The 25,446-nt window shown below is 43.0% G+C and overlaps 1 protein-coding gene across 3 annotated transcripts in view; it reads left to right on the plus strand.

Moving 5' to 3' along the window:
* The window catches only part of LOC145407871 (uncharacterized), a 69,409-nt gene that overhangs the window by 16,336 nt on the left and 27,627 nt on the right, over positions 1-25,446 (plus strand). For 2 of the 3 annotated variants that reach the window (XM_080278726.1, XM_080278727.1), the window contains exons 2-4: positions 8,491-8,579; positions 17,790-17,852; positions 24,713-24,982. In XM_080278726.1, coding sequence (XP_080134852.1) covers positions 8,568-8,579; positions 17,790-17,852; positions 24,713-24,982 — 345 coding nt within the window. In that variant the 5' untranslated portion in view covers positions 8,491-8,567. The remainder of the gene's footprint in view (positions 1-8,490; positions 8,580-17,789; positions 17,853-24,712; positions 24,983-25,446) is intronic. The other variant, XM_080278728.1, reaches the window with a different exon arrangement.

A 25,446-nucleotide genomic window follows, 5' to 3' on the forward strand; every position in this document is an offset into this window, starting at 1 on the left:
TGTGTCCTCTGCCATCAGGCTGCCCTTTCCCCAACTCACATACCCCTCATTCATATACCTTTCCACCCCATCCCTCCTTCTTATCCTGTTTCCTCTTCCCCCTCTCCCTCGCCACCTCACATACTCCTAATCAGTTTCTCATTCTTCATTCTCTCCTCTTGGCCAGATTATTTTAAGTTTCTAATGCTTTGTAATATATCCACAACAACACCACAATGCCCATTCATTTTTGTATTTTCTGTCTGTCTTTCCATGTAACTCTACATGCTCCTCTCAGGTTACTCCTTTCTGCTCCTCTCCCTTTTGACATGGGTCCTATTATCAGGGTCCAAGCTTCACTTCCATACATCAGAGTGGGGGCACAGTACTGTACTGTCTTGCAGTGACTTTTGTACTTTCTTACTCACTTTCCCTTTTCTTATTACTACTCTTCATGAACCAGTTGCATTTCTTTTCTGATGTACCTACTCATGCACTTCATCCTCCAAACATCCATTCATGTTTATCACATCATACATACTGTATATATATTTCAAGTTGCACACATTTTCCACTTCCTGGCCATCCACCTACAGTATATTGTGTACTGGGTACTCCGTGACTTATTTCTCTCAAAGACGATAACTTTACTCTCAGCAGCTGTCACTTACTTCTAACACACACAAGTACTTCCAGCCTTATTCATTAAGCCAGAAGTTCTTAAACTTTCTCATGCAGTGGACCCCTTTTAGTAAAACTAATCATGTGGCGGACCCTTAATTCGTTTCGTTTTCGTTTCGTTTTTAAAGGCTCCAACATGCTTGCATGTGTCGGCCTTGGTCACCTAATGGCGGCTCTCCACGCTGCACGATCCATTGCAGCCTCCCTGTTCAGTCCCTTAACCCTAAGGTCACACTTAATGACCTCGTCCCATGTCTTTCTCGGTCTACCCCTCATAACCCCACCCCCAATATTAACACTTCTCACCTTCCTCACCCAAATATCATCCCCCATCCTCTCCACATGTCCAAACCACCTCAATCTACCTCTCCTCATCACAACACCAATACACTCCAGTCCCATCCTACCTCTCAACTCTTAATTATGAGTAGATTTTCCTCCTACCCTACCTCTTGAGTTTAAAGGTGTTTGTAGGCTGTCACTATGGCGTGCGGTGGGCCCGCGGCCAGACAGCAGCCAGTACAGAGTTGCCAAATCACAAATATCATTGCATTCTACAAAGTCATTAAATTGTTTCCAGATACTATTGTATGTTTTATCTGATACTCAAATTAGCCTGCGGACCCCTTGGAACATTCCACGGACCCCTGGGGGTCCGCAGACCACACTTTAAGAAACACTACATTAAGCCTTGCATCTCCCATTCATTTTCACTTAGCAGTACAGTATCATCAGTAAATAACAGTACTGACAGTTTCCAAACCCTGCCTTTCTCTCACTAAGGACACTTCAGCATCAGCTGCCCTACCTTCTGTATATATGGTAGACTAAACAGTCATGGAAACATGACATATCCTTGTTTCAGTCAAACTTGTAGATCAAAGAACACATTTAATTCACTTTCCACATGCACTGTGATCATTTTGTCCTCATAAGCAACACACTTTTGAGAGCATTCGGCAGTATCCCGCCTAAACCATATATTATCAGCAGTTTCCTCATTCTTTGGCTGTTCACTCTGTCATATGCTTTTGCAGATCCTTGAAGGTTGCACACAGCCTCTTTCCCTTCTTTGAATGATTTTCCACCAAACATCTCAGACTGAACATGTCCCCTCCCCTTCGTGACGCCCCTGATTCCTTTCCAACTAATTCTCGAATACCTCCCCAACTTTATCAGCATGTATCCTACCATGGATCTTTCCATTTACACAAATAACTCTGTGATTGGCACACACACATTTCTTTCCCTTGTTCATTTGTTTAGGGGAATGATTGTACCAGACTTCATATCCTCAGGACTTCTTCCTTTCTCCCAGACCATACTTCCTCCATATCCATTTAATCACAGTCTCTTCCCTTTACTCTAGCATTTCATCACACACTCCATCAATTCTTGGTGCTTTTCTCATTTTTACTTTCTGCATTGCCTCATCCTCTCTACTCACCTCTCTTCTCCCAGCCATATCCCAACCACTTATACAGTACTTGCACTACAGTACTTTTGTTCTCTATACTCAGCAGCTCTTGAAGTGTTTTCTCCATTTGATTACTTTTCTCTCTTTCATGAAGACATCTGTGGTTCCTCCGTGGGTGTTACCTGATGTCAGATTTTGCCAACGTGTCACAGTCTTTAAGGATGTGGCATTGGATGTGATAGCTATCCTTCTATGTTGCCCTCCGTGCTGATTATGCCTCAGCTGTCATGGATGGCTCGAAATCTGATGATGTCGTTTGATTTGGAGTTGTCTTCTGTGATTTTAGGTGGAGCAGCAGTGTACTTTCCTCAGTATTTTTACCACTGAGCTATTAGCAGTCCTGATGGCTTTGCACCATAAGGCTATTGGTTTTGCCATTTTTTGTGATTCCAGGATGGCAGTGTCTGCCATTGACCATTTTAACTCTCCTCACCTCATGGTTTGGGAAATTTTTATATAAGCTCCTCTACCTAGTGTGTTATGGCCAGAGGGTGCCTTTTTGCAAGGTGCCAGCCCATTATAGTACTGCAGGGTTAAGTTTGTACATGAGTGGCAAGGGCAGTGACAACCCTTGCTGCCTATATCAGACCGCTTCCCTACATGAATGACTTCCCTGACATTAAGGCAATTGCACAGGCCTCTTGGCAATGTGCTTAGGATACACCTCTGGTTGTCAACAAGGTCTAGGAGGTGATGATAATAGTTTGTCCATGAGCACCTTCCACTATGCCCCTTTCTTTGTCCATGAGCACCTACAACTGTGCCCCTTTGCTGAGAAATTAGTGACCCAGCTACAGATGGATCATACACACCTGACTGTTTACCATCTGGAGGGAACACCACCTCCATGTCATAGTGACTCTCTGGTTCCATTGACATTCCATTTCTTGCTTTAGACAGTCTATAAGAGGCTTATTGTCAGTACCTCTCCAGATTTAAGGCGGGAGATGGGGCTTACCATCTCTCCTCAGTCCATCATGAGGAACCACAGTTTTGCTGTTACAGGAAGCAGGCAGCAGGCATGCTTGGTAAACCTGTTGTTGTTTAGTGTGTAATTTTTTTTAGTGTGTCTTTGTTGTGTATGTGTGTGTGAATATTTATTGTGTGGAACATGTATTTTGATTACTTTCTTTGTCTGTTTTTATATCCTTGTTTTAATTTTGCTCTTGCTTTGCAACAACAGTAACTTCTGATATGCAGGCAGGATCCTTTGCTGTAATCAGCCATGTCTCCACCAGCATTCAGATATTATCCTTCATCCCTCTGCATAACAATACACAAGTAGAAATATATACAGTAAACCCTCACTTTATTGCGGGGTTATGTTCCAAAGGCACCCGCGATAAGCAAAAATCCGCGATGTATTGACGCTACCCCTAAAATGCCTATTTATTGTCTCTATTAATAAGAAAAACCAGTATGGGTACTCACTGATGATGAATGAGATGAACTGAAGATGATGATGATCATGAAGTTCAGTACAAGGTGTACAGTATACTGTACAGTATTAGTTGTGCAGCTCTTGAGAAGGCTCTTATGACGACATTTCTGCGGGCGGTGAGTGAAACTTAAGTGTAATGTAAAATGCCTGTTTACTACTACTAATAAGAGAAAACAGTAAGGATACTCACCGATGCAGAACGTGTTGAATTGAAGATGTACTGTAGTTGTGCAGCTCTTGAGAAGGCGCCTATGACGACATTTCTGCGGGCGGTGAGCGAAACGTAAGTGTAAAGTTACTGTATTGCTTGCTAACTAATAAGGACATGAAATATCACTGAAATTAAGAAATAACAAAGAAAGTGAATTGTACAGTACTGTACGGGTACTCACGGATGATGAGTTTGATTGATGATCATGAAGTAGCTGTGCAGTACGATGCTGATGATGATGATGATGTACTGCACAGTGAAGCAGAACGTTTACAGCTCTCCAGAGGGCGCCTCTTCATCAGGCGCTTCAGGTGATGCGGGTGCATCAGGAGGTGCTGCTGCTGCTGGAGATGTAGGTGGAGTCTTTTTCAGTGGCTTGAGGAACATGGTGATGGGGAGTTGTTGCTGTTGTTTCTTCATGGTATTGAGGAGATTTCTGTACGACAGAATGGCTGTGTCAGTCGCATTGGAGAACTGCACAGTGCGAACCATGTATGGATCCCACTTCTGAGCCATCAGCTGCAGGTCGTTTGCGGCTCTTACCATGTCAGACAGGCGCTCTAATGTTAGACCCTCCTCCTCCTCCTCCTCCTCCTCTTGTGCTGGATCTGTCGGCTCCTCGTCCTCCCCTTCGCTGGCTGACTTGGTTAACTCTGTCAAATCCTCATCTGTCGGGGTCTCGGAGTGTGCGTCAATGAGGTCATTGACTTCCTGGGGCGTGACGTCAGCAAAACCTTCACCACCGAGGATCTTCGCCAGCTTGACAGACTTGTTCACTGCAGAGTGGTGAATTTCTTTGGGGGAGAAGCCTTTGCAGTCGTTCACACACTCGGGCCACAATTTTTTCCAGCAAGCATTAAGGGTTTCCTTCTTCATGTCCTGAAGCGCCTTCTGGATGATGAAGAGGCACGTCCCGATGTTGAAGCTGCGCCAATAACTTTTCACAGTGAAGTCGTCGTCCCTGTCCATTGCATCCACCAGGTGTTGAAGAGATCCTTTGGTGTAGAGTGCCTTGAAAGCACGGATCACTCCTTGGTCCATAGGCTGGATGACAGAGGTGGTGTTAGGAGGCAAAAATTCAATCTGCACTCCCTCGTAGTGCAAATCAACAGGGTGGCCACCAGCATTGTCCAACAACAGCAGCACCTTGAACTCTAGTCCCTTGTCATTGAGGTATTGCTTGGCCTGAGGGATGAAGCACTGATGAAACCAGTTGGAAGTCAGCAGCTTCATAATCCATGCCTTGGGGTGGCTCATCCAGTGGACTGGCAGCACGTTCTTGTTTTTGTTCTTGAGAGCCCTGGGGTTTGCTGCCTTGTAGATGAGGCCTGGTTTCATCATGAAGCCAGCAGCATTGCCACAGAAGATAAGAGTGACTCGGTCCTTCTGTGCTTTAAAGCCAGGTGCTTTGGCTTCCTCCTGCATTATGAATGTCCTGGATGGCATCTTTTTCCAGTACAAGCCAGTCTCGTCCATATTGAAAACCTGTTCGGGCTTGTAACCCCGTTCCTCTATGATCTGCCGGAACGTTTCCTGGTACTTTTCCACAGCTTCACTGTCCGCCGATGCAGCTTCCCTGTGCAAAGTCACACTCCTGATTTGGAACCGCTTCTGGAACCGGTCAAACCACCCTTTACTGGCGTGAAATTCTTCAGGCTCTGGTGCTGTAGATGGTCCTGGTTGCGGCTCTTCGTCGTCGTCTCCTTCGGCGCCCTCTGCTGCGAACTGGTTGTACAACTTCCTGGCCTTCTTGCGGATGATGTTGCTGTCCAGCAGTATGTTTTTCTTCCGGCAGTCGGTTATCCACAATGCCAGGGCCGATTCCATCCTTACTATGTGTTTGTTCCTGCCTGTAGACACCCTCTTAGCATTCTGGCAAAATCTTGCTGAAACAGCGCTCCTAATTGCATCCTCGTTCTTCTTTATGTACCGCACTGTACTTTCGTTGATCCCGTAACGGCGTCCGACTGCGGCATAGCTTCTCCCTTCCCGCAGCAAGTCGAGAAGTTCAGCATCATAACCTTCCTCCTCTTGACTTCCTTGGCACCAGAAGGCTTATACAAGATGCAGGGCGTTTGGGTGGCATTGCAGGGGCTTCAGAAAACCAGGAGAAACCGGCAAAAACAAGTGGTGAAAGGTTGAAGTGGGCACGGTGATGTACTCGTAGCTGAGGCAGGAACACGTGGTAAACTGGGAGGTGCGGTATGGTGGTGCGGTGAAGTCCCGCTCCTTTCTTTGAGGATGGCACGTCGGCAGCAGCCAATCAGCGGCAAGTAAAAATGTACTGTAAAGCGTGTTTGGATTGGCTACTGGTAAGGCTCCAGCCAATTGTGTGCCACCTACCAATGAGTCTGGGTATTTCCTCATCCCACGCCACGATTTCGCTTGTATTTTATCAAATATATTAGCCAATTTTTAATTATTATTTTAATTAATACAGCTATTAATATTTTAGAATAAATAAAGATGTAAAATACCATAAACATATCCATTTCAGAATACAGTACTCTACTGAAAATAAAGATGTAAAATATGTACTGTACCCTAAAAATAGCCGTAGTAGGCTTTGCGGAAACCGTGATGAGTCGTGGTTTCCCACAATGTAAAAATAGTTATGTTCCAATGAAAATCCCGCGAGAAAGTTTTTTCATTCATTCGTTGCCAGACGCCATGTATCCCAAACGGGGTGACCAACGGCTTAGAGTTAACTGTTTTACAGGGAGGGGCACTAATCCTCCACCAACCCCACTTGACACGTAGGGATGTGCGAGAAAATGAACCGGCAATATCTGAACCACATTATAGCGGGGGTTTACTGTATATATATATATAACCAGGGCAGTCTGTTCAACCCATCCTAGCCTAACATAGACCAGAGTAATATGGTACCCTGGCTAGGCCACTCAAAAAATATTCATAGAAAGATCAAGTTCGGTAGGAACTTTGAAATATCCATATCTCTGTGGTAAAGTATTAATGGTCATGTTGCAGAAATGCTATGATTTATATGGTATAGATAACATTATGGTTACATTTGTTTTATAATAATGTGGTCTTAAGTTTGTATAGCTACTTTAGATATCAAGAAAGACTTATTAACCTACTCAGTCTGAGAAAGCCGCATCTTTCATTCCCGATCATGACCTTCCTGGTGTAAGTTAGTATAGCTGCTTTGGATATAAGCAAATACATAACATCATACTCGGTCCGAGTGAGCCACATCTTTCAGTCTTAATGTTGATCTTCTTTGGACCAAACCATAGCAGCCATTTGACCCAACAGTGGCATACTTTGGTCCTAACATTGCCTTCCTGTAGCCCTAACTTTAGAGCAAATGTCCCCTTAAGAGAAAATGCTGTCAGTGGTGCTTCAGACAGCCATGCTACAGAGTGGACATGCTTTAGAGAGACTGGTAACTATCAAGACTGTCAAGAGTTCACTACCAAGTGGACATGTTTCTCATAATTTAAAAGTATTGTCAGTCTTTAGCATAGAAATTAATGGTTTATGATTGCTAGACTTTGGGTGTGTAGTATGTCTTCTGCATATTATAACAATAACCTTTTGAAAGCTACCATAATAAGAAAATATTGAAAAATGAGGTACCATTTAATTTTCGAATTACAGTACAGTACCAGTACTGTACATTCCTAGACTATTACATATAGGACAAGTTTGAATAGGGAAAAGCACCATCAGTACTGTATGGTTACCAGCATCAAGCTAAAAAGACCAGCAAGGCATGAATGTTCTCATATGATGCCAGTATTATGGATATTGCAAACTGATGGTACTATAACAGTGTATTTATGTTTAAAAAAAAAAAAAAAAAAAAAAAGGAACACGACAATATCCAACAAATATAATTTTAAGTAACTGCTTGATGTAGAAATGCATCATTATTGGCTAAATTTTGCATCCAGATATTTTATAGTAGCAAGAGTACTTAGCTGCAAGTAGAATTAAGTTGTTCATCAAAAGCAAACAGTTTATGCAGAGGTCATAGATTTGGACTAATTTTTGAGCTGAAACCTGTCCCTCAGACTGACTCCAGATAAACTTTCTACATGTAAAAAATGGATACAGGTATTTGGCTCTGCATTAATTACCTCCACTGACAGAGCTGAACAGAGGTTATGTACAGGGTATTCACCCATGGCTGTTTGTCTGTTTGTGTGTAAGATCTCTCAGAAAGTTGTAATCAGATTTCAGTAAATTCATGTGAATAGGTAGGTAGTGGGTCAAGGAAGAGTTGACTAGGTTTTGAGATGAGTCTGGATCTGGTTGCAGGAGTAAATATTTTATTGGCATTGGCAGAGGTATGTGCTCTCGGAGATTCTGTAACTAGACAGATGAAGACTAAAATTAATTGACCGTGTGAGACTATGAGTATTTGTGTGGTAGGAAAGAAAAATTACAGCAGCAGATCATAAATGTGAATGATGTTGGTGGAGGTATGCCTTCCTTGAGTACTTTCTACTTTGCATCTTTAATTTGTATCTTCAGTTGAAGGATCCACTGTATTCATTGTGTATTCGTAATGTTTTAAGATAATTCATTGCATTAAGTCCATATTAAGTTAAATCTTTTAGTGTGCAAGCCTTAAGTGATTTTTTAACAATTCAGTAGGTTCATGTTTTGAGAAATTTTTTATTCAGCATATGGTACTTTAAAGTATCTATATTGCACTTGCTGTTCCAGGAGTGGTGTGCTACAGTCTCTTAGTTGTAGCTGAATGCTGTGGAGAGTGAACTGTGCATGAGCAACCAAGAAGCAGTATGGCTTGTAAGGTAAGGTGAGAACCTCATAGATTAATCGCAGCATATTATGTACAGTATACTCGTACATTAGAGCACACTTGATTAATACAATATGGTACATGATATCGTTGCCTATATATTATGTACATGTGTGTAGGCAGTAGCTGCTACATACGGTATTTTCCAGTTTTCAGAGTAGTTCATGTTAATTTTTCTTAGAAATTTTGAATTTTGCCTAAATAAAAGTACATAAACCTAAAACTTCCAACTTTAAATCTGAACATATGTTAATGGGCTGCTCAGACCTGTTCTCTTTTTGAGAAGCTCCAATCTTGGGAGAGATGTTGTGATGGGTGAGCATAGGGTCTAGTTGTTGTACATCAACAGATGGTTTGTATTGTATATGAGTGATGTCACAGTTCATAAACAGTAACTTGCATTACTGAGGAAGCACTGATGCTTTTGAAAAGTAAAAGACCAGATTGTTATTAACTTATTATTATATCATTGGTTGGTGGGGGGCTCACCATCCACTCACTCAATGTAGTGCTGCTCTTGGTTGCCTGCCCTTTCCTCTCTTCCTTCCTTCTTTCCTTTGTCCCTCTTCTATCTTTTCTTCCTTCATTCTTTCCCCCTCCTTATGACTGCAGGTGACTGTACACTGTGACAAGCCAACTGGTTTCCTGTACAGGAAACCATTTACTACAGTGGGTGGTAACCATATAGCCAAATTATGGCGCCTGATGGTTTAGTGGGCAATTAAGGCTCTCCAATCGGATTGAGCCAGTGCAGGTTTATATCTAAGATGTGGTTGGGGTTTACTGCTCACATAATGCAACTCAGGGATGAGTGGGGTTGGTCACTCTTCTAAAATGCCAGGATCAACTTGCCTAACCCTGGGCCCCTCTGTACCTCATGGTGCAACACAAAATTACATAAGGAATGAATTATTATTATTATTATTTTAATTATTTCAGTTATTGTAATCATCATCATTAAATTCCATTTTGCCCCACATAAACAGGAAGGCAGGGACATCAGGCTATAGGCCATTCAGTCCTGAAATTTAAGGAACAGTGACCAGCCTTACTCATCCCAGAGCGGTATTACACAAGCAGTAAACCCCAACTACCCCTCAGATGGAACTCACACAGGCTCCACTGCATTAGAACACCTTAACCAACTCACCACTTGCCATCATTTGGTTACTGGTATATGGTTATTGCCGAGCATAGGGAATGGTTTCTTGGGCTACAGGAAACCATTTGCCCTGTCCACCAGTGTAGAGTCACCTGGAGGGAGGGAGAGAGAGAGAGAGAGAGAGTGACTGAGTGGGTGAGTGAGCGAGTGACTGATATGCACCCCCACGAACCACAATGACGACCATCATCCACTCACTTGATGTAGTGCTACATATTTCTTCCTTCACCTTTATCATTCTTTTTTTTGTCTGCCCTGCCCTCTTCCTATTTCTCCCATCTTTCCTGTCACTTTCTTTTACACTTCTTTCCTTTTCAGGTGGCTTTACATTGAGTGACAAGCCTAATGGTTTCCTGTAGGCCAGGAAACCATTTTCACAAGTGGGTGTAACCACATAACCAGCCTATGTGTGTTCCTTACGTGTCAACAAGAGGGTTGGCGGAGTGTTAGTGCCCCTCCCCATAAAGCAGCTAACTCAAAGACAAATGGCCACCCCATACAGGATTCTTGTGTCTGACTGTAGATGGATAGATAGATTATTATTTCACTTCATTTCTCGTGGAGTGGAATCTTAAGTTAGGTCATGTCCGTACTCCGTTAGTCCGTACATCTGTTCGTCTGTTCCATGCTCTATAAACAATTCTTTGGAATTTTCCCAAATTTTTGATGATTTTAGGGCCATATAGGACATTAATACCCATTTCTTCGAAATTTTGAAAAAATCCATGATGGCAAACATATTACCACTTTTCTAATTTTGAAACTTTAAATCCTTTATGCTTGTACAGTATCTCCTTTACTTTAACAGATAGGTTCACAGGTTGTAACAAACTTACATAGGAAGTCATGTATAGTGAGTCTAAATACTGTATGATGTCAGATTTGACCTCTGACCTTTCCTTCAAGGTCATCAAGTCAAATGTCAATTTTCTCGTATCATTGTTATTCCACATTGTTTCTCACGGAGTGAAATCTTAGGTCAGATCATGGTTTTTTTTTTTTTTTTTTTTTTTTTTTTTTTTTTTTTTTTTTTAAATGCGAGGAAGAAGGAACCAAAGGCCATGAGCCCGCAGTAACAGTTCCCTCCAAGAGAAAAACAAAACACAATATAGAGCCAAATTCAAGATCCGATCATTTTGAGATGCCTGGACACACTGCGTTTGAAAGACTGGAGATCATAGGCAGCAGGAAATACAGACAGAGGGAGACAGTTCCAGAGCTGACCTGTTGCATAAATGAAAGACTGGGAGTAACGGTTAACTCTTGCATTAGAGAGTTGGACAGAAAAAGGATGAGAGTTTGCTGCCAGACGGGTGCTACGCGCCCGTCGTAGAGGTGGAGGAATGCAGGCAGACAGTTCAGAGGAGCAGTGACCATTAAAGTAGCGATAGAAAAGAGATAAAGATGCAACAGTGCGGCGAAGAGACAGAGGTTGAAGGGAGTCAGTAAGAGGAGGAGAGTTAATGAGACAGAAAAGCCTTTGACTCCACCCTATTGAGAAGAGCTGTATGTGGGGAGCCACCCCACACATGAGAGTTGTACTCCACACAGGGGCGGATAAAACCCCTGTATAGAGTCAACAATTGCGCAGGGGTAAAGAAAGAGCGGAGTCGGCTTAGCACACCCAATCTCTTGGAAGCAGATTTTACAAGAGATGTAATATGATCTTTCCAAGATAAGTCCCGAGTAAATGAAACCCCAAGCATGTTCAAGGATGATACAGGATTAAGCTGAATATTATTAAACATTAGTGGGTATACCTGTGGAAGATTTTGTCGGGTTGATAGGTGTAAGAACTGAGTCTTAGATGCATTAAAGACAACCATATTATTTTTACCCCAGTCAGAGATACGAGCCAAGTCAGACATTAGGTGTGCCATAGCCTCATCCCTTGTTTGTTGAAGTAACTGTTGAGATGGGCGTTGCGGGAACCGAATGGAAAGGTGAAGGGTGGAGTCATCAGCGTATGAGTGGATAGGGTTAGATGTACAGCTTAGAAGATCATTGATGAATAAAAGGAAGAGAGTTGGTGATAGGACAGAGCCCTGAGGAACACCACTGTTGATAGATCTAGGAGAAGAACGATGGCCGTCTGCAACAGCGGCTATAGAACGACCGGAAAGGAAGCTAGCGATGAAGGCACAGATAGAAGGATAGAAACCGTAGGAGGGCAGTTTGGAAATTAAAGATTTATGCCAGACTCGATCGAAAGCCTTTGAGATGTCAAGTGCAATGGCAAAGCTTTCGCCAAAGTCCCGAAAGGAGGATGACCAGGAGTCTGAAAGGTAGGTGAGAAGATCGCCAGTGGAGCGTCCCTGACGGAACCCATACTGACGATCGGAAAGAAGGTTGTGATAGGAAAGATGCCTTAAAATTTTTCTATTAAGAATTGACTCGAAAACTTTTGAAATACAGGACGTTAAAGCAATTGGACGATAGTTGGAGGGTTGGGAGTGGTCACCCTTCTTTGGGACTGGCTGAATGAGAGCAAACTTCCAGCAAGAAGGAAAGGTACAAGTTGACAGACAAAGACGAAAGAGTTTGCCTAGGCAGGGTGTAAGCACAGAAGCACAGTTCTTGAGAACAACAGGAGGGACCCCATCAGGCCCATATGCCTTGTTAGTACTGAGGCCAGTGATGGCAGAAAATACATCAACTGAAGAAATTTTAATGTCAGCCATGAGGAATTCAGAGGGGGGAAGTGATGGAGGAACAGCACCGGAATCGTCTAAGGTAGAATTGGAGGAGAAAGTCTGTGCGAAGAGATCTGCTTTATCAGTAGAAGTAATAGCTACAGAACCATCAGAGTAGAAAAGATGAGGGAAGGATGATGAGGTAAAGTTGTTAGAAAGATTTTTGGCAATGTGCCAGAAGGAGCGGGAAGAATTCGAGTTGGAGAGTTGAGAGCATTTAGTATGGATGAAATTATTTTTAGTAGAGCGAAGAACAGACTTAGCACGATTCCGGGCAGAAACATAAAGATGATGTGATTCAGGGGTGGGTTGGCTCCAGTACCTTTTGTAGGCCCTCTCCTTGTTGCGGACAGCATTAGAACAAGCGTGATTAAACCAAGGCTTTCTTGCGTTAGTCAAAGGATATGAGAAAGGAATGTATGCTTCCATGCCCGAGAGAATAACCTCCGTAATGCGCAAGGCACACTCAGATGGCTCACGGCCATGGAAGCAATAATCATTCCAGGGAAGATCAAAGAAGTACTGCCTGAGGGCCTCCCAGTCTGCGGCTCCAAAATGCCACAGACGACGTTTCCCTGGAGGGTCCACAAGCCGTACCGGAGTGATAGGACAGGTTAAGGTAATAAGGTTGTGATCGGAGGAGCCCAACGGAGAGAAAAGATTAACAGAGTAAGCAGAAGGATTAGTTGTGAGGAAGAGGTCAAGTATGTTGGAGCTCTCTCCAAGGCGGTCCGGGATACGGGTAGGGTGCTGTACAAGCTGCTCTAGGTCATTAAGGATAGAAAAGATGTAGGCTTGTTCACCAGGTGGATCCGTGAAAGGAGAGGAGAGCCAAAGGTGGTGGTGAACATTGAAATCTCCAAGAATGGAGATTTCAGAGAAAGGAGAAATGGATAGAATGTGTCCCATCGTAGAAGTAAGATAGTCGAAGAATTTTTGATAGTCAGTAGAATTAGGGGATAAGTAAACAGCACAGATATATTTAGTCAGAGAATGACAGGAAAGCCGAAGCCAGAGTGTGGAGAATTCAGAAGAATCAAGTTCAGGAACACGAGAGCAAGATAAGTTGTTGCGTATATATACACAACAGCCACCTTTGGCTTTGAAATGAGTATAGAGAAAGTAGGAGGATACAGAAAAGGGTTTGCTGTCAGTTGCGTCCATCCATATATCCGTTAGTCTGTTCAGCGCTGTATCTCAGAAACCATTTGTTGGAATTTTCTCATTTTTTGTATATTTGTAGGGCCATATAGGAGGTTGATGCCTGTCTTTTCAAAATTAAAAAAAAAAAATATCCAAGATGGTTGACTTATCAGTTTTCTATTTTTGAAACTTTAAATCTTTCCTATCCTTTACTTTAACAGTTAGGTTTACAGGTTGTAATAAACTTATATAGGAAGTCCTATATAGTGAATCTTTACAAACCTGCTTAACTGTTCTCCATACAGTATAATTGATTTTATTGCACTAGCACAATATAGTAAGTGTTTCATCAGTTTTTTTCTTCAAAGTGGAATATAGTCTCTCTGGGGTTTTAGATTATTATTATCATCATCATCATCATCATCCGGACCTCCTTTCCCACCCAAGGGCAGGGTAAGAAGCAGCAATGTCCAGACAGCCCAAAATTGCCCAATCCATTGGGCCACGCTTCCATTCACTCATCATTCAAGCCCCTGGAGTCCTGGCTCTATCGGATACGCCAAAAATATTCACCACGTTCTGTAGCTTCACATAATCGTATCCGACAGAGTCAGTCCAGACGCTGCCACGTTAAAAAGGGATGCCAAAAGTAAAGTTATGGTGTTTGAGAGGAATGAAGTCACAGAGTGTGCAGTGAGGTTGGATGGTGAGGATATGGAGAATGTGAGTGCTTTCAAGTACTTGGGTAGTGTGATGAGTAAGGATGGAACTTTGGGGGATGAAGTGTGTGAAAGGGTACAGCAGGGAAGGAAGGTTGTTGGTACACTGAAAGCAGTGATGAGAAATAAGTAGGTGAGTATGGAAGTTAAGAAGTCACTGCATGATAGTATTGTGATCCCTACCCTGACATATGGAAGTGAGGCATGGACCTTGCAAGAGGGGAACAAGTCAAGAGTGAGAGCAGTGGAAATGAGTTACTTGAGAGGAGCATGTGGAGTGACGTGGAGGGACAGGTTGACGAATGAAGAAGTGAAGGAACGCTGTGGGGTGGATGTGGATGTGGTTGAGAAGATTAGGAGAAATACACTGAGGTGGTTTGGACATGTGGAGAGAATGGAGAATGAAAGACTGACTAAGAGGGTGTATGTAGGTGAGGTGGAGGGAGGGAGAGGGAGAGGTAGACCGAGGATGAGGTGGAGGGATGGAGTTGAGAGGTATATGAGGGAGGGGGGGGGGTGAGTTGGGAGGAGGGTAGTCAAATGGTGGGTGACAGAACGACTTGGAGGCGTTTTGTCTGCGGCCACCCTTTGCGGGATTAGGGCGTCGGGCTATAGATAGATCGATTATTATTATTATTATTATTATTATTATTGCTGTATTGTTATTTTTATTTATTTTTTTTTCAATTACAGTCAGTTCAGTTATCCATTGCGGCAGCATATGTCAGTGTCTGTCACAGCAAATGAGGCTGAATTTTATAGATTGTAGGAAGCCCCAAAATCAAAATCCCCTGCAGACATGGGACTGCTTTATTTTGCAGTTTTCTTTAGTTTTCTTTCATTACCATCATAGGATTCTTTGAGCATTTTGTGAGTGCATTGTCATGTTTTAGTATTTTTATTTTTCCTCCAAATGGTGAATAGCATTTATCCTAAGGCTGTTGTTGCCAGGCCCCAATGATACTGACGACAGATGAATACCATCTTGTGGTATGCTGAAAACAGATGGGCGCCATTGTAGCACGTTGTTTTTGGTACAAAATAACCCATGTCAGTGCTGGTTTATCCAGACCAAACCAGAATTTTTGTAACTAAACTCAACCTACCACATTTCGCACCATATAATGTGGACTTGTTTTTCCCCAAAAATTTCCTTGCAAAATCACCTCATGCATTTATACCATGGTCATGGTTTGGGATTGGTCAGCAGGTTGAGGTGACTGGAATGAAGACCAGAAGCAAATCATTCAGTGGCCTTACTAGTTATTGATTAGTATTTTATAAATGCATAAGATTTTAGTGTTCACCACCACCACCTTTGGCTCTCCTCTCCTTTCACTGATCCACCTAGTGAACAAGCCTACATTTTTTCTATCCTTAATGACCTAGAGCAGCTTGTACAGCACCCTACCTGTATCCCTGACCGCCTTGGAGAGAGCTCCATCATACTTGATGTCTTCCGTACAACTAATCCTTCTGCTTACAGAGTTAATCTTTCCTCTCTGTTGGGCTCCTCCGATCACAACCTTATCACCTTAACTTGTCCTATTGCTCCAGTACGGCCTGTGGACCTTCCAAAGAAACATCGTCTGTGGCACTTTGGAGCTGATGATTGGGAACCCGTAGGCAGTACAGGGTGACCCAGAAAAACCTCCCACATTTCAAAAGTAAATGAAAAAAAAAATGGTTAAAGATAATGAAAATATTATTTGCACACATGAAACATCATTCATTACAGTTTTTATTCATCATGTATTAAAGATGACATCCTCCAAATGGTGGCCGTCATTGTCTATACACGCTTGGAGGTGATTTCTGAAGACTGCCATGGCTTGATGGGTCATGTCGGGTGGAACAGCGGCTATCTCCTGCTGAAGAGCAACCTTAAGGGCTTCAAGAGTTTGGGGTCGATGAGTATACACTCGTGATTTAAGGTAGCCCCACAGAAAAAAATCACAAGGGGCGAGGTCAGGGGAACGGGCCGACCACACAACATCGCCACGCAATGAGATCACCCAATCCGGAAACATTTCCCTCAGCACTTGCAATGATCTTCGAGCTTTGTGTGGAAGTGAAGGTCTTTGTGTAAGATTCTCTTTGCAGTTTCCTGGGATATCCCTACAGCTAAAGCATGCTTCCGCGCAGAACGTCTCGGAGACTGCACAACAGATCGCCTCAGTACTTCAATATTCTTAGGCATACGAGTGCCCCTAGGTCGACCAGGTGATTTTCTTTTTAAAGCTGAGCCTGTTGCCCTGAAATTCTCAACCCACTGCAAGATGGTTTTCCGATCTGGAACGTTTTGGTTCCGTGGAATATTGAAATGTCTTCAAAAGGCCCTCTGCACGGCGATCGCGAAACGGTTGTCTGTGAAGAACGTTTTGACAGCGAACGCACAGTGTGCTCCCGACCATGCCATGTTGGCGACTGAGAACAGTTGGGGTTAGGCTACCAACAGACCCTAGCCCCGACCCTCCCGCCTCACTACTGAGATTGCTACAGCTTTCAAAATGTGGGAGGTTTTATTGGGTCACCCTGTACTTCTTTGATTTTTCCTAGAATGATTAGAGCTTCCCTGGCTGAGAGTCATCTGAGTTTGCCATGTGCGTTACAGAGGTTATTCTCTTGGGTATGGAAGCATACATTTCTTTCTCATATCCTGTGACTAAAGCAAAAGGGATTAATCCCCGAGCTAGACCTCATCAGATCATATAGCCCTGCTAGGGTTACAGGAGAGCGCTACCCCTCCCAGCACAGCAGCCACCAGGCGGGGTGCGAACTCGCAACCCCTCGATTACGAGCCCAACACGCTACCACTGAGCTACCACGCTCCCCAAGACTAAAGCAAAGAAACCTTGGTTTAATCATACATGTTCTAATGCTGTTCACAACATGGAGAAGGCCTACAAAAGGTATATACCTAAGCCAACTCACCCTTGAGTCTCATCTTTTTTATATTTCTGCCCAGAATCGTGCTAAGTCTGTTCTTCGCTCTGCCAAAAATATTTCATCCATACTAAATGCTATGAACTCTCCAACTCGAATTCTTCCTCTTCCTTCTGGCACTCCACCCTCAAACCCCCACTGCCTCCACCTCCCCACCCCCAAACCCCCACAGCCCCCTCATGTGAATAGAATAATGTGAGAGTAACTAGGGGAATTTCTGTAAAAATTTGACTGTGGATAGGACAGTCCTTACAGTCTAACCAAGGAGAAGTGGGATGGGGTCCTGAAAGGGAACCTCATAGTTAGGGAACTTGAATGCTGCAGGAGTTGGTGCAGCTTGGAAAACAGTCATCAGAAACAAAATAAAAATGGTTTTTGCAGGCTTGGAACACTTACTTGCAAAATCTGTGTATAATAAGGCACAGCCTGTAACTATATTGATGGTGTGGTTATTATGAATTCTTTTTGGACCCTACTTTTGCTCATTTATTGACTTGCACTTCAAGAAACTTAATAATTTATGAATTTCTGTCCATCAGGACGATGATGCCCCATGCCAACCGTGCCAGTGTCCATCTCTCAGCTATGGCACTTTGTCTAGTGTGAGTATGATTACTGTAGTTTTTAAGCTCAGTTACACAGTATGTTGAACTCTTGTAACATATGCAGTATAGTAATCTCTCAGTTATCCTGCAATCCATGTCAGCCCTCCATCCTGAAAACTCTCCAACAGTATTACCCATGAATGAAAGATTAAAATCAATCATAAAATACAATACTGTACAGTACTGGTACAGTATATACCGTAGTACAGTAATTCATTACATAATACTGTATAATCATACTAGCTGCTGAATGTTCCTCAGATGCCAGCTGTGTATGAGCATCAAGCAGAATTTATTTGTAAAACGGTAATCAGATACTGTACTGTACTTCCTAGAAGGTAACTGTGCCATCTGCAAAACGTGCCTATTTACAGCCCCACTCAAGAAGCCTGGACTCAGTATTGACATCATTTTAAATTGTCATCCTGTTTGTAACCTGCCATTCTTATCTAAGAGTATTGAGCAAGGGTATTTGCTCAGGGTATCAGAAACTGTAAACTGCACTTTAGAACCCATGACGGTTTGAAACAGTTTTTAAGTAGATGTTGCATCTTAATATTGAGTCATGCAGTTGGCATGTCTCATGTCATTTACAATAAACTGTCACTTTGTTGTATCATATTGTATCGTTTTGTTTATAAGTGCTTCAACATGCGTGCATGTTTAGGCCTTGGTCACCTGATGTTGGCTGTCCATGCTGCTTAGTCTCTGGCAGGTTCCCTATTCTATCCCTTATCCTTGCATCTCATTATGACCTCATCATAGGTCTTTTTTTCTTTGCATTTCGCAGCCCTACCCCCAACATTCACACATCTCACCTTCTGCACCCAGTTGTCATCCTGTATCCTCTCCACATGCCTAAACCATCTCACTCTACCCCTTCTCATCACAACACCAATACACTTCAGTCCTATCCTTCCTCTCAACGTGTCAGTCGTAAACCTAACCCGCACAGGCCTTGCATTCATGGCTTACTGCCCAGGTCCCACTAGCATACAGCATTACACTCCTAACACTTGCCACACACAAAGATGCCCTAACATGGGGGGAGAGCCCTCTCAGTGTCAGGAGAGGCAACAGCTCCCTGAAATTCCTCGAACTGCTCTTCACCCTAGCCAGAGCTAGCTCCAACTTCACCTCCAGCATATATCATATCCTCCAAATAGCAAAACTCTTCCACATACTCAAGAAACTTTTCAATAAGATCAATCCTTTCATGCCTGAGTCTTTGTATGACCTCCCCAATGCACTGTACACACAAAATCAGCATTATCTGCATTCTGCCTCTAATACCACTACTGTACATCTCTTAGGCACTCACTTTTCACAAACACTGCATAATGTGGAGCTGTTTCCCACATCCTTGTTCCAGACAACACTTGGCCACTCTTCCCCTGCTTTGACAGTACCGCCACCATCCCTAGGTATCGTCACTTTTGTTTTATCCACATTTACTCACACCCTTTTGCCCCACTCTGTTTCTTGTATATGCAGTACAGAATCCAGTTAACATGAACCTCAGCTAAATCCTCCTCCTACCAAACAACTTCTGGATATAGGCTATCCAAGCAAGGATAGATTTAGGGAGGGGACACTGCATCTGATTGAATGACCTCTTGGATGTGTGGTTCCATCATCCTGGGAGTACTACCATGGGAATGATGAGGGTCAAGGGCCCATAACTGGCCTTGCACAACACTCCCAGGCAGGAAATGCAACCATATTTACCAAGTAGTCAAAGTCCAGACTGAGAATATTTCATCATCATCATCATCATCTTTCAGACTTTCCCCACCTTAGGGTGGGTGAGATGGGGTTCAGTGAGCCAGGAAAAAAAGAGAGAGAGAGAGGAGGAGATAGTAACCAAAGTTTGCCCAGTTGAATAGGCCACACTCCCATTCTCTCACCATTCAAGCCTCTGGAATCCTGGCTCTGCCTGATAGGTATAAACTTATTCCACACATAGCTTCCCATTCATGTATCCTACAGAGTCAGTCCAAGAACTGACAGATTAAAAAGAGGTGCCAAACCCTGGTCATACACTGCTCCATACAGCTGATACTGCTATTCATACACATCTGTACATAGGTTTTCCTGTCAGCAGCTGTGCCTTCTCCATTATCCCTGCACATCCCCATGTGGAAGGACCCTGTTCCGACTCTGGCAAGATGCCCTCTGCCACAGGAGGACACCTACTTGCTTGTGGTTGATGGGTCTGCTCATCCAGACAAATTGGGGAACAACAACAATAACAACAACCGCATGAGCGGTGGGTGACAGTGGTCACAAGGGCTTGTTGTGTGATTACTTTGGTGTGAGTCAAGTAATCAAGAGTTTGGGTCATAGCACCTTCAGGGCAGTCTATCCCAAGCTGTCAAGGGTAGCTGAAGTGACCATGGAATCCCAGTGAATGTCTTTGATGTAAACTATGTAAGATGTAGGCCTTTAGATGTTCCAGCAAACATCCTCTCCCTTACTCTGCTTACTACAACTAGCCTGAGCTGAAAAAACAGTGTCAGTGTTGTATTGTACAGTGTGACTAGTGTTAAAAAATGTGAATGACTTATTAAAATAATTATGTGGACAGTGTCTAGACATTTGGAAAAAAACGGCATTTAGAATCATATTGTAATTGTTGTGTTGTACTGTAAAGTATAAGGCTGTTGTATGTATTGTACTTATGTTCCAAGTGTAGAGCCTATGAGGCTGTGAGTCATCACATGAGGAAGTGACAGGGTAAATAAAAAGCAATTTTGTTGCATTTTGTCATCTGTTGATTACTAGTTATTGATCAATAAGATACCAAGGTACACAGTCAAAGCCCATGGAATATTGAAATATAGTTGTGTGATAACATGTCCTTCCAGTGGGAATCCACCAAACACGATTTAGTATATTCTGTACGGAACTTGTGTTTGGTATAGCTTCCCCCTACTGAACATTGGATGAACCAAATTATTGGCTATACTGTCTGCCTCCACCCCCCCCAGTTAGTTCAATATGGTAAGGTCTTACTGCATCTTAATGCATTATGGATTGGTCATCCGAATAATCTTATAATAGAAGGTTCAGTCTGTGCTAAATAGATAGGGCAGCAAGGCTTATCTTTGGTGTTATTCCGAGAATCCCCACTACCTCCTTTCTGAGTTGAGTTGAAGTTAGAATAGAATTTAAACTTTGTCTTATGATGTTCAAGATTCTTAGGTTGGTAAACTGAAATATTTTGCTGAATTATTAAAACTTTCATTAGTATGCCCAGGTTTGATGTTGCAAAGTGAAGACAGTCCTTTCCCCCTGAAGAGCCAGGAGCTGCTCATAAGCCATTGTTCACAGATTGGTCATTTTCCTGTGTGGCCCATAGGTTATGTAATAGACTGACTTCTGAATTTTTTTATGAGGCAGCTCAAAGCCTTTCTCTTTTTAAGAAACTGTGATGTGGAGAAAGGTGTTGTGCAGGATGGTTACAAGGTTTAGTTTCTACCAATTCTATAGCTGAAGTTTGAAATATATATATATATATATATATATATATATATATATATATATATATATACGGAATGTAAGGGGAGCGAATGATGAGGTGAAAGAGAGAGAGAGATTGTCCAGGTGCTTGAGGGTGCGAAAGTGGATGTATGTGGAATAACTGAAACAAAATGGAGAGGAGAAAGTGTGAGAGAATGGGAGTATGGATGGGGTATATGTGCAGGAGTAGGTGAGAATGAGAGGGCAAAGGAAGGAGTATGTATAGTTGTGAGTAAAAGATGGAAGAAGAGCATAAGACAGTATGGATCAGTTAGGTCAAGGATTGTCTGGGTAAAGTTGAAAGTTGGAATACAAATGTGGGCGATTGTGTGTGTGTATGCGCCAACGCAAGATCATGCTAGAAGAGTAAGAGAAGAGTTCTGGACAAATGTAGAAGTGTGCATAGAAAAGTTTGGAAGGAATGAGAGAGTGTTTTTGATCGGTGATATGAATGGTAAAGTTGGGAATGTGAAGGTGGATGGAATAGTTGGTGAGAGGGGTGTGCCTGCTGAGATAGATGAGAATGGCAGTGCGTTAGTGGACATTTGTGCTGGGAGGGGGTTGGTGATAGCCAATACCCTCTTCAGGCATAAAATGATCCACAGGTATATATGGCGAGTGATGAGAAGGGTGGGTGGTGAACTGAATGAAAGGAAGGCAATGATTGATTATGTGTGTGTGTGGATGAAAGGATGCGAAGATGTGTAATGGATGCAAGAGCGTATAGAGGTTGGGGGAGTGGACTTTCTGACCACTACTTGGTGGTGGCCAGAATTAAAATTCAAGTAAGATGGAGGAATAGAAGAAGGGAAAGACGAGAGGAAGGAGTAGTTGCAAGGAGAGTGGAAAGGTTACAAGAGGATGAGAAAAAGGCAGAGTATAAGAGAGAAGTGGAGGAACGATTGGGCAAATATGAATTGGAGCAGATGGGAGACGTGGAAGGTGAGTGTAGGATACAGGTATTTGCAGAAGAAACATGTGCAGCATGTGATGTGGTGTGTGGAAGGAAGAGAAGACGTAGGGGGATGCAAGGAACAGCATGGTGGACTGAAGAGGTGAGACAGGCTGTGGCATAAAAGAAGAAAGCATACAATGAATGGATGAGAAATAGGGGCGTGGAAGAAGTTGAGAGGCGGAAGAGAGAGTTATATGTAGAAAGAAAGAGAGAGGTGAAAAGATTAGTAAGAGAGAGTAAGAAGAGAGTGGATGAGGAATTTGGAAGGAATTTGAGTGTAAAGTGGAGGGACTGTAAGAAAATGTTCTGGAAAGAGGTGAAAAGAGTAAGACAGGGTGGAAGTGAAGTTAGCAGGGGAGTAAAAGATAAAAATGGTAGATTACTAGTGGAGAAGGGAGAAAAAGTGAGCAGATGGAGAGAACACTTTAAGGAATTGTTGAACATAGAGGATGGAAGTAATGCCAGTATAAGTGGCTGGGGAATGGCTGGGAGAAGGAGGGAGGTGAGAAGACAGGAAGAAATCAGTAGGATAGAAGTTGTGGAAGCAATGAAGAAAGTTAAATTGGGGAAAGCCCTAGGAATTGATGGAGTGTGTGGTGAAATGCTGAAGCATGGGGGAGAGATAGTAGTAGAATGGATGTGGAAGATGTGTAGATTGGCCTGGGAGGAAGGTAGAGTCCCGGAGGAATGGAAGTCAGGTATAATTATTCTCTTGTACAAAGGAAAAGGGGAAAAAGAAGTGTGTGGTAATCATAGGGGCATTTGTCTTCTTAGTATAATAGGAAAAGTGTATGGTAGGATACTTATTGACAGAGTTAGAGAAAGAACAGAGAAATTAGTTGGAGAAGAACAGGGAGGCTTTAGGAAGGGAAGAGGTTGTGTAGATCAGATATTCATTCTTAGATCTTTAGTGGAAAAGTTTCTAGAGAAGGGAAAGAAGGTGTATGCAGCTTTCATGGATTTGGAGAAAGCATATGACAGGGTGGATAGACAAGGATTGTGGAAAGTGTTAAGAATATATGGAGTAGATGGGAAGTTGTTGAATGCTGTGAAGAGTATGTACGACGGTGCGAAGGCTGCGGTGCGTGTGGATGGTGAACTCAGTGAATTTTTCTCTTTGAAAGTTGGGTTGAAACAGGGATGTGTCATGTCTCCATGGTTGTTCAGTCTGTACATGGATGGGGATAAAAGAGGTACAAGGTAGGGTAATGGATGTTGGAGTGGCCCTGGTGAGAGAGGATAGTGTTTGGAAACTCCCTGTACTGTTGTTTGCAGATGATACTGTGTTGTTGAGTGAAGACAAAGGGGAGCTGCAAGGCTTGGTGGATGAGTTTGGGAGAGTGTGTAAGAAACGGAATCTAAAGGTGAATGTAGGGAAGAGTAAAGTGATGGTCTTTGAGAGAGGTGAAGTCAGTGAATGTACAGCGAGGTTGGATGGTGAGGAATTGGAAAATGTGAGTACGTTTAAGTACTTGGGGAGTGTGATGAGTAAGGATGGAGGTTTGGAGGGTGAAGTGCTTGAAAGGGTACAGCAGGGAAGAAAGGTTGCTGGTTCTTTGAAAGCAGTGATAAGAAACAGGGAAGTGAGCATGGAAGTGAAAAAGTTACTACATGACAGCATTGTGATACCAACTCTAACGTATGGAAGTGAAGCTTGGACGTTGTTGGAAGGACACAAGTCAACAGTGGGAGCAGTGGAAATGAGTTATTTAAGAGGAGCCTGTGGAGTCACATGGAGAGACAGGCTGACGAATGAGGATATAAAGGAGCGTTGTGGTGTGGATGTGGATGTGATAGGAAGCGTTATGAGGAACACACTGAGGTGGTTTGGCCATGTGGAGAGGATGGAGGGTGAAAGACTGACGAAGAGAGTGTATGTGAGTGAGGTGGAGGGGGGAAGAGGGAGGGGGAGGCCGAGGATGAGATGGAGGGATGGGGTGGAGAGGTATATGAGAGATGGGGGTGTGAGTTGGGAGCAGGGCAGTGAAATGGCGGGGGACAGGGCGACTTGGAGGCGATTTGTTTGTGGCCACCCCAAACGGGATTGAGGCGTCTGGCAATAGATAGATAGATAGATATATATATGAGTTATATCACAGTCCATGTAATTGTAAAGGTGCAACCATTTCAGTTGCTAGCGAATTCCATAGGAAGAACTTGTGTTTTTGACAGACAGAATGCCAAATTATTATATTTTGTTGTTGATGATGATATTATTTTTAAAATTATTATTGATACTTGTAGTCTGTTTACTTAGTTTTTTAATTGCCATCACATAGTACTGTATTCCATGAGTATAATTTCACGGGTTATATGTATATAAGGGATGGTAACAAAAAAAAAAAAATGAAATAAGACCTTCTTGTTTTCTGATGCACAGGATATGTACCTTGCTGCTAAGAATGGGGACCTTCAAAAAGTGCGTCAGTATATTGAGAATGGGAACGACATCAATGCAGCAGACAGTGATGGGTATACCCTCCTGTCCAGTGCCTGTGTTGGGGGCCAGGTAAAGGTAGTGCGTTTCCTCCACCGCCAGTTGTACCTCCACCGCAACACCCGGGACTGGGCGGGAGATACACCTCTTATGCACGCTGCCATGATGGGACACGCTGCAGTGGTTAAGGAGCTGATCACTCGTCCTCACATGGTTAGTGCACGAGATAGTGGGTGATTAAGATTTTACTGGTTAGTATTATAGCTAATAAAGAATACCAGAACATTACATTAACTCAGGTTGTTTTCCTATAATGAAGTAGCCTAACACTGTGTATACTCTCTCTCTCTCTCTCTTTAATACAAGGAAGAAGGAACTAAAAGCTAGAAGCCCACAAGGTTGTTCCCTCTAAGAAAAAATAAAAGTACAGGTATACCCTGGTTTAACGATGCAGTTGGTTAGGTAAAAAAACATCGTTAGGTGGGGTATCGTATATCGGGGTAGATTTAACTTGTAATGGGATGCTTTTTTCAGCCTTGGGTGTCCCCACCAACAAAGTCTAAAACCCACCCAAATGAGCCCAAAAACAAGTTAAAAACCAATCTGAATGGCCTAACAGCTGTCAAGGAAGCTAACCTAAGCCTAACACCTGTAAATAACTCACTAAAACCAACATA

The sequence above is a fragment of the Coenobita brevimanus genome, chromosome 74 (assembly GCF_032717465.1).
Source record: "Coenobita brevimanus isolate Jiangsu-jjx chromosome 74, ASM3271746v2, whole genome shotgun sequence".
Lineage (NCBI taxonomy): Eukaryota > Metazoa > Arthropoda > Malacostraca > Decapoda > Coenobitidae > Coenobita > Coenobita brevimanus.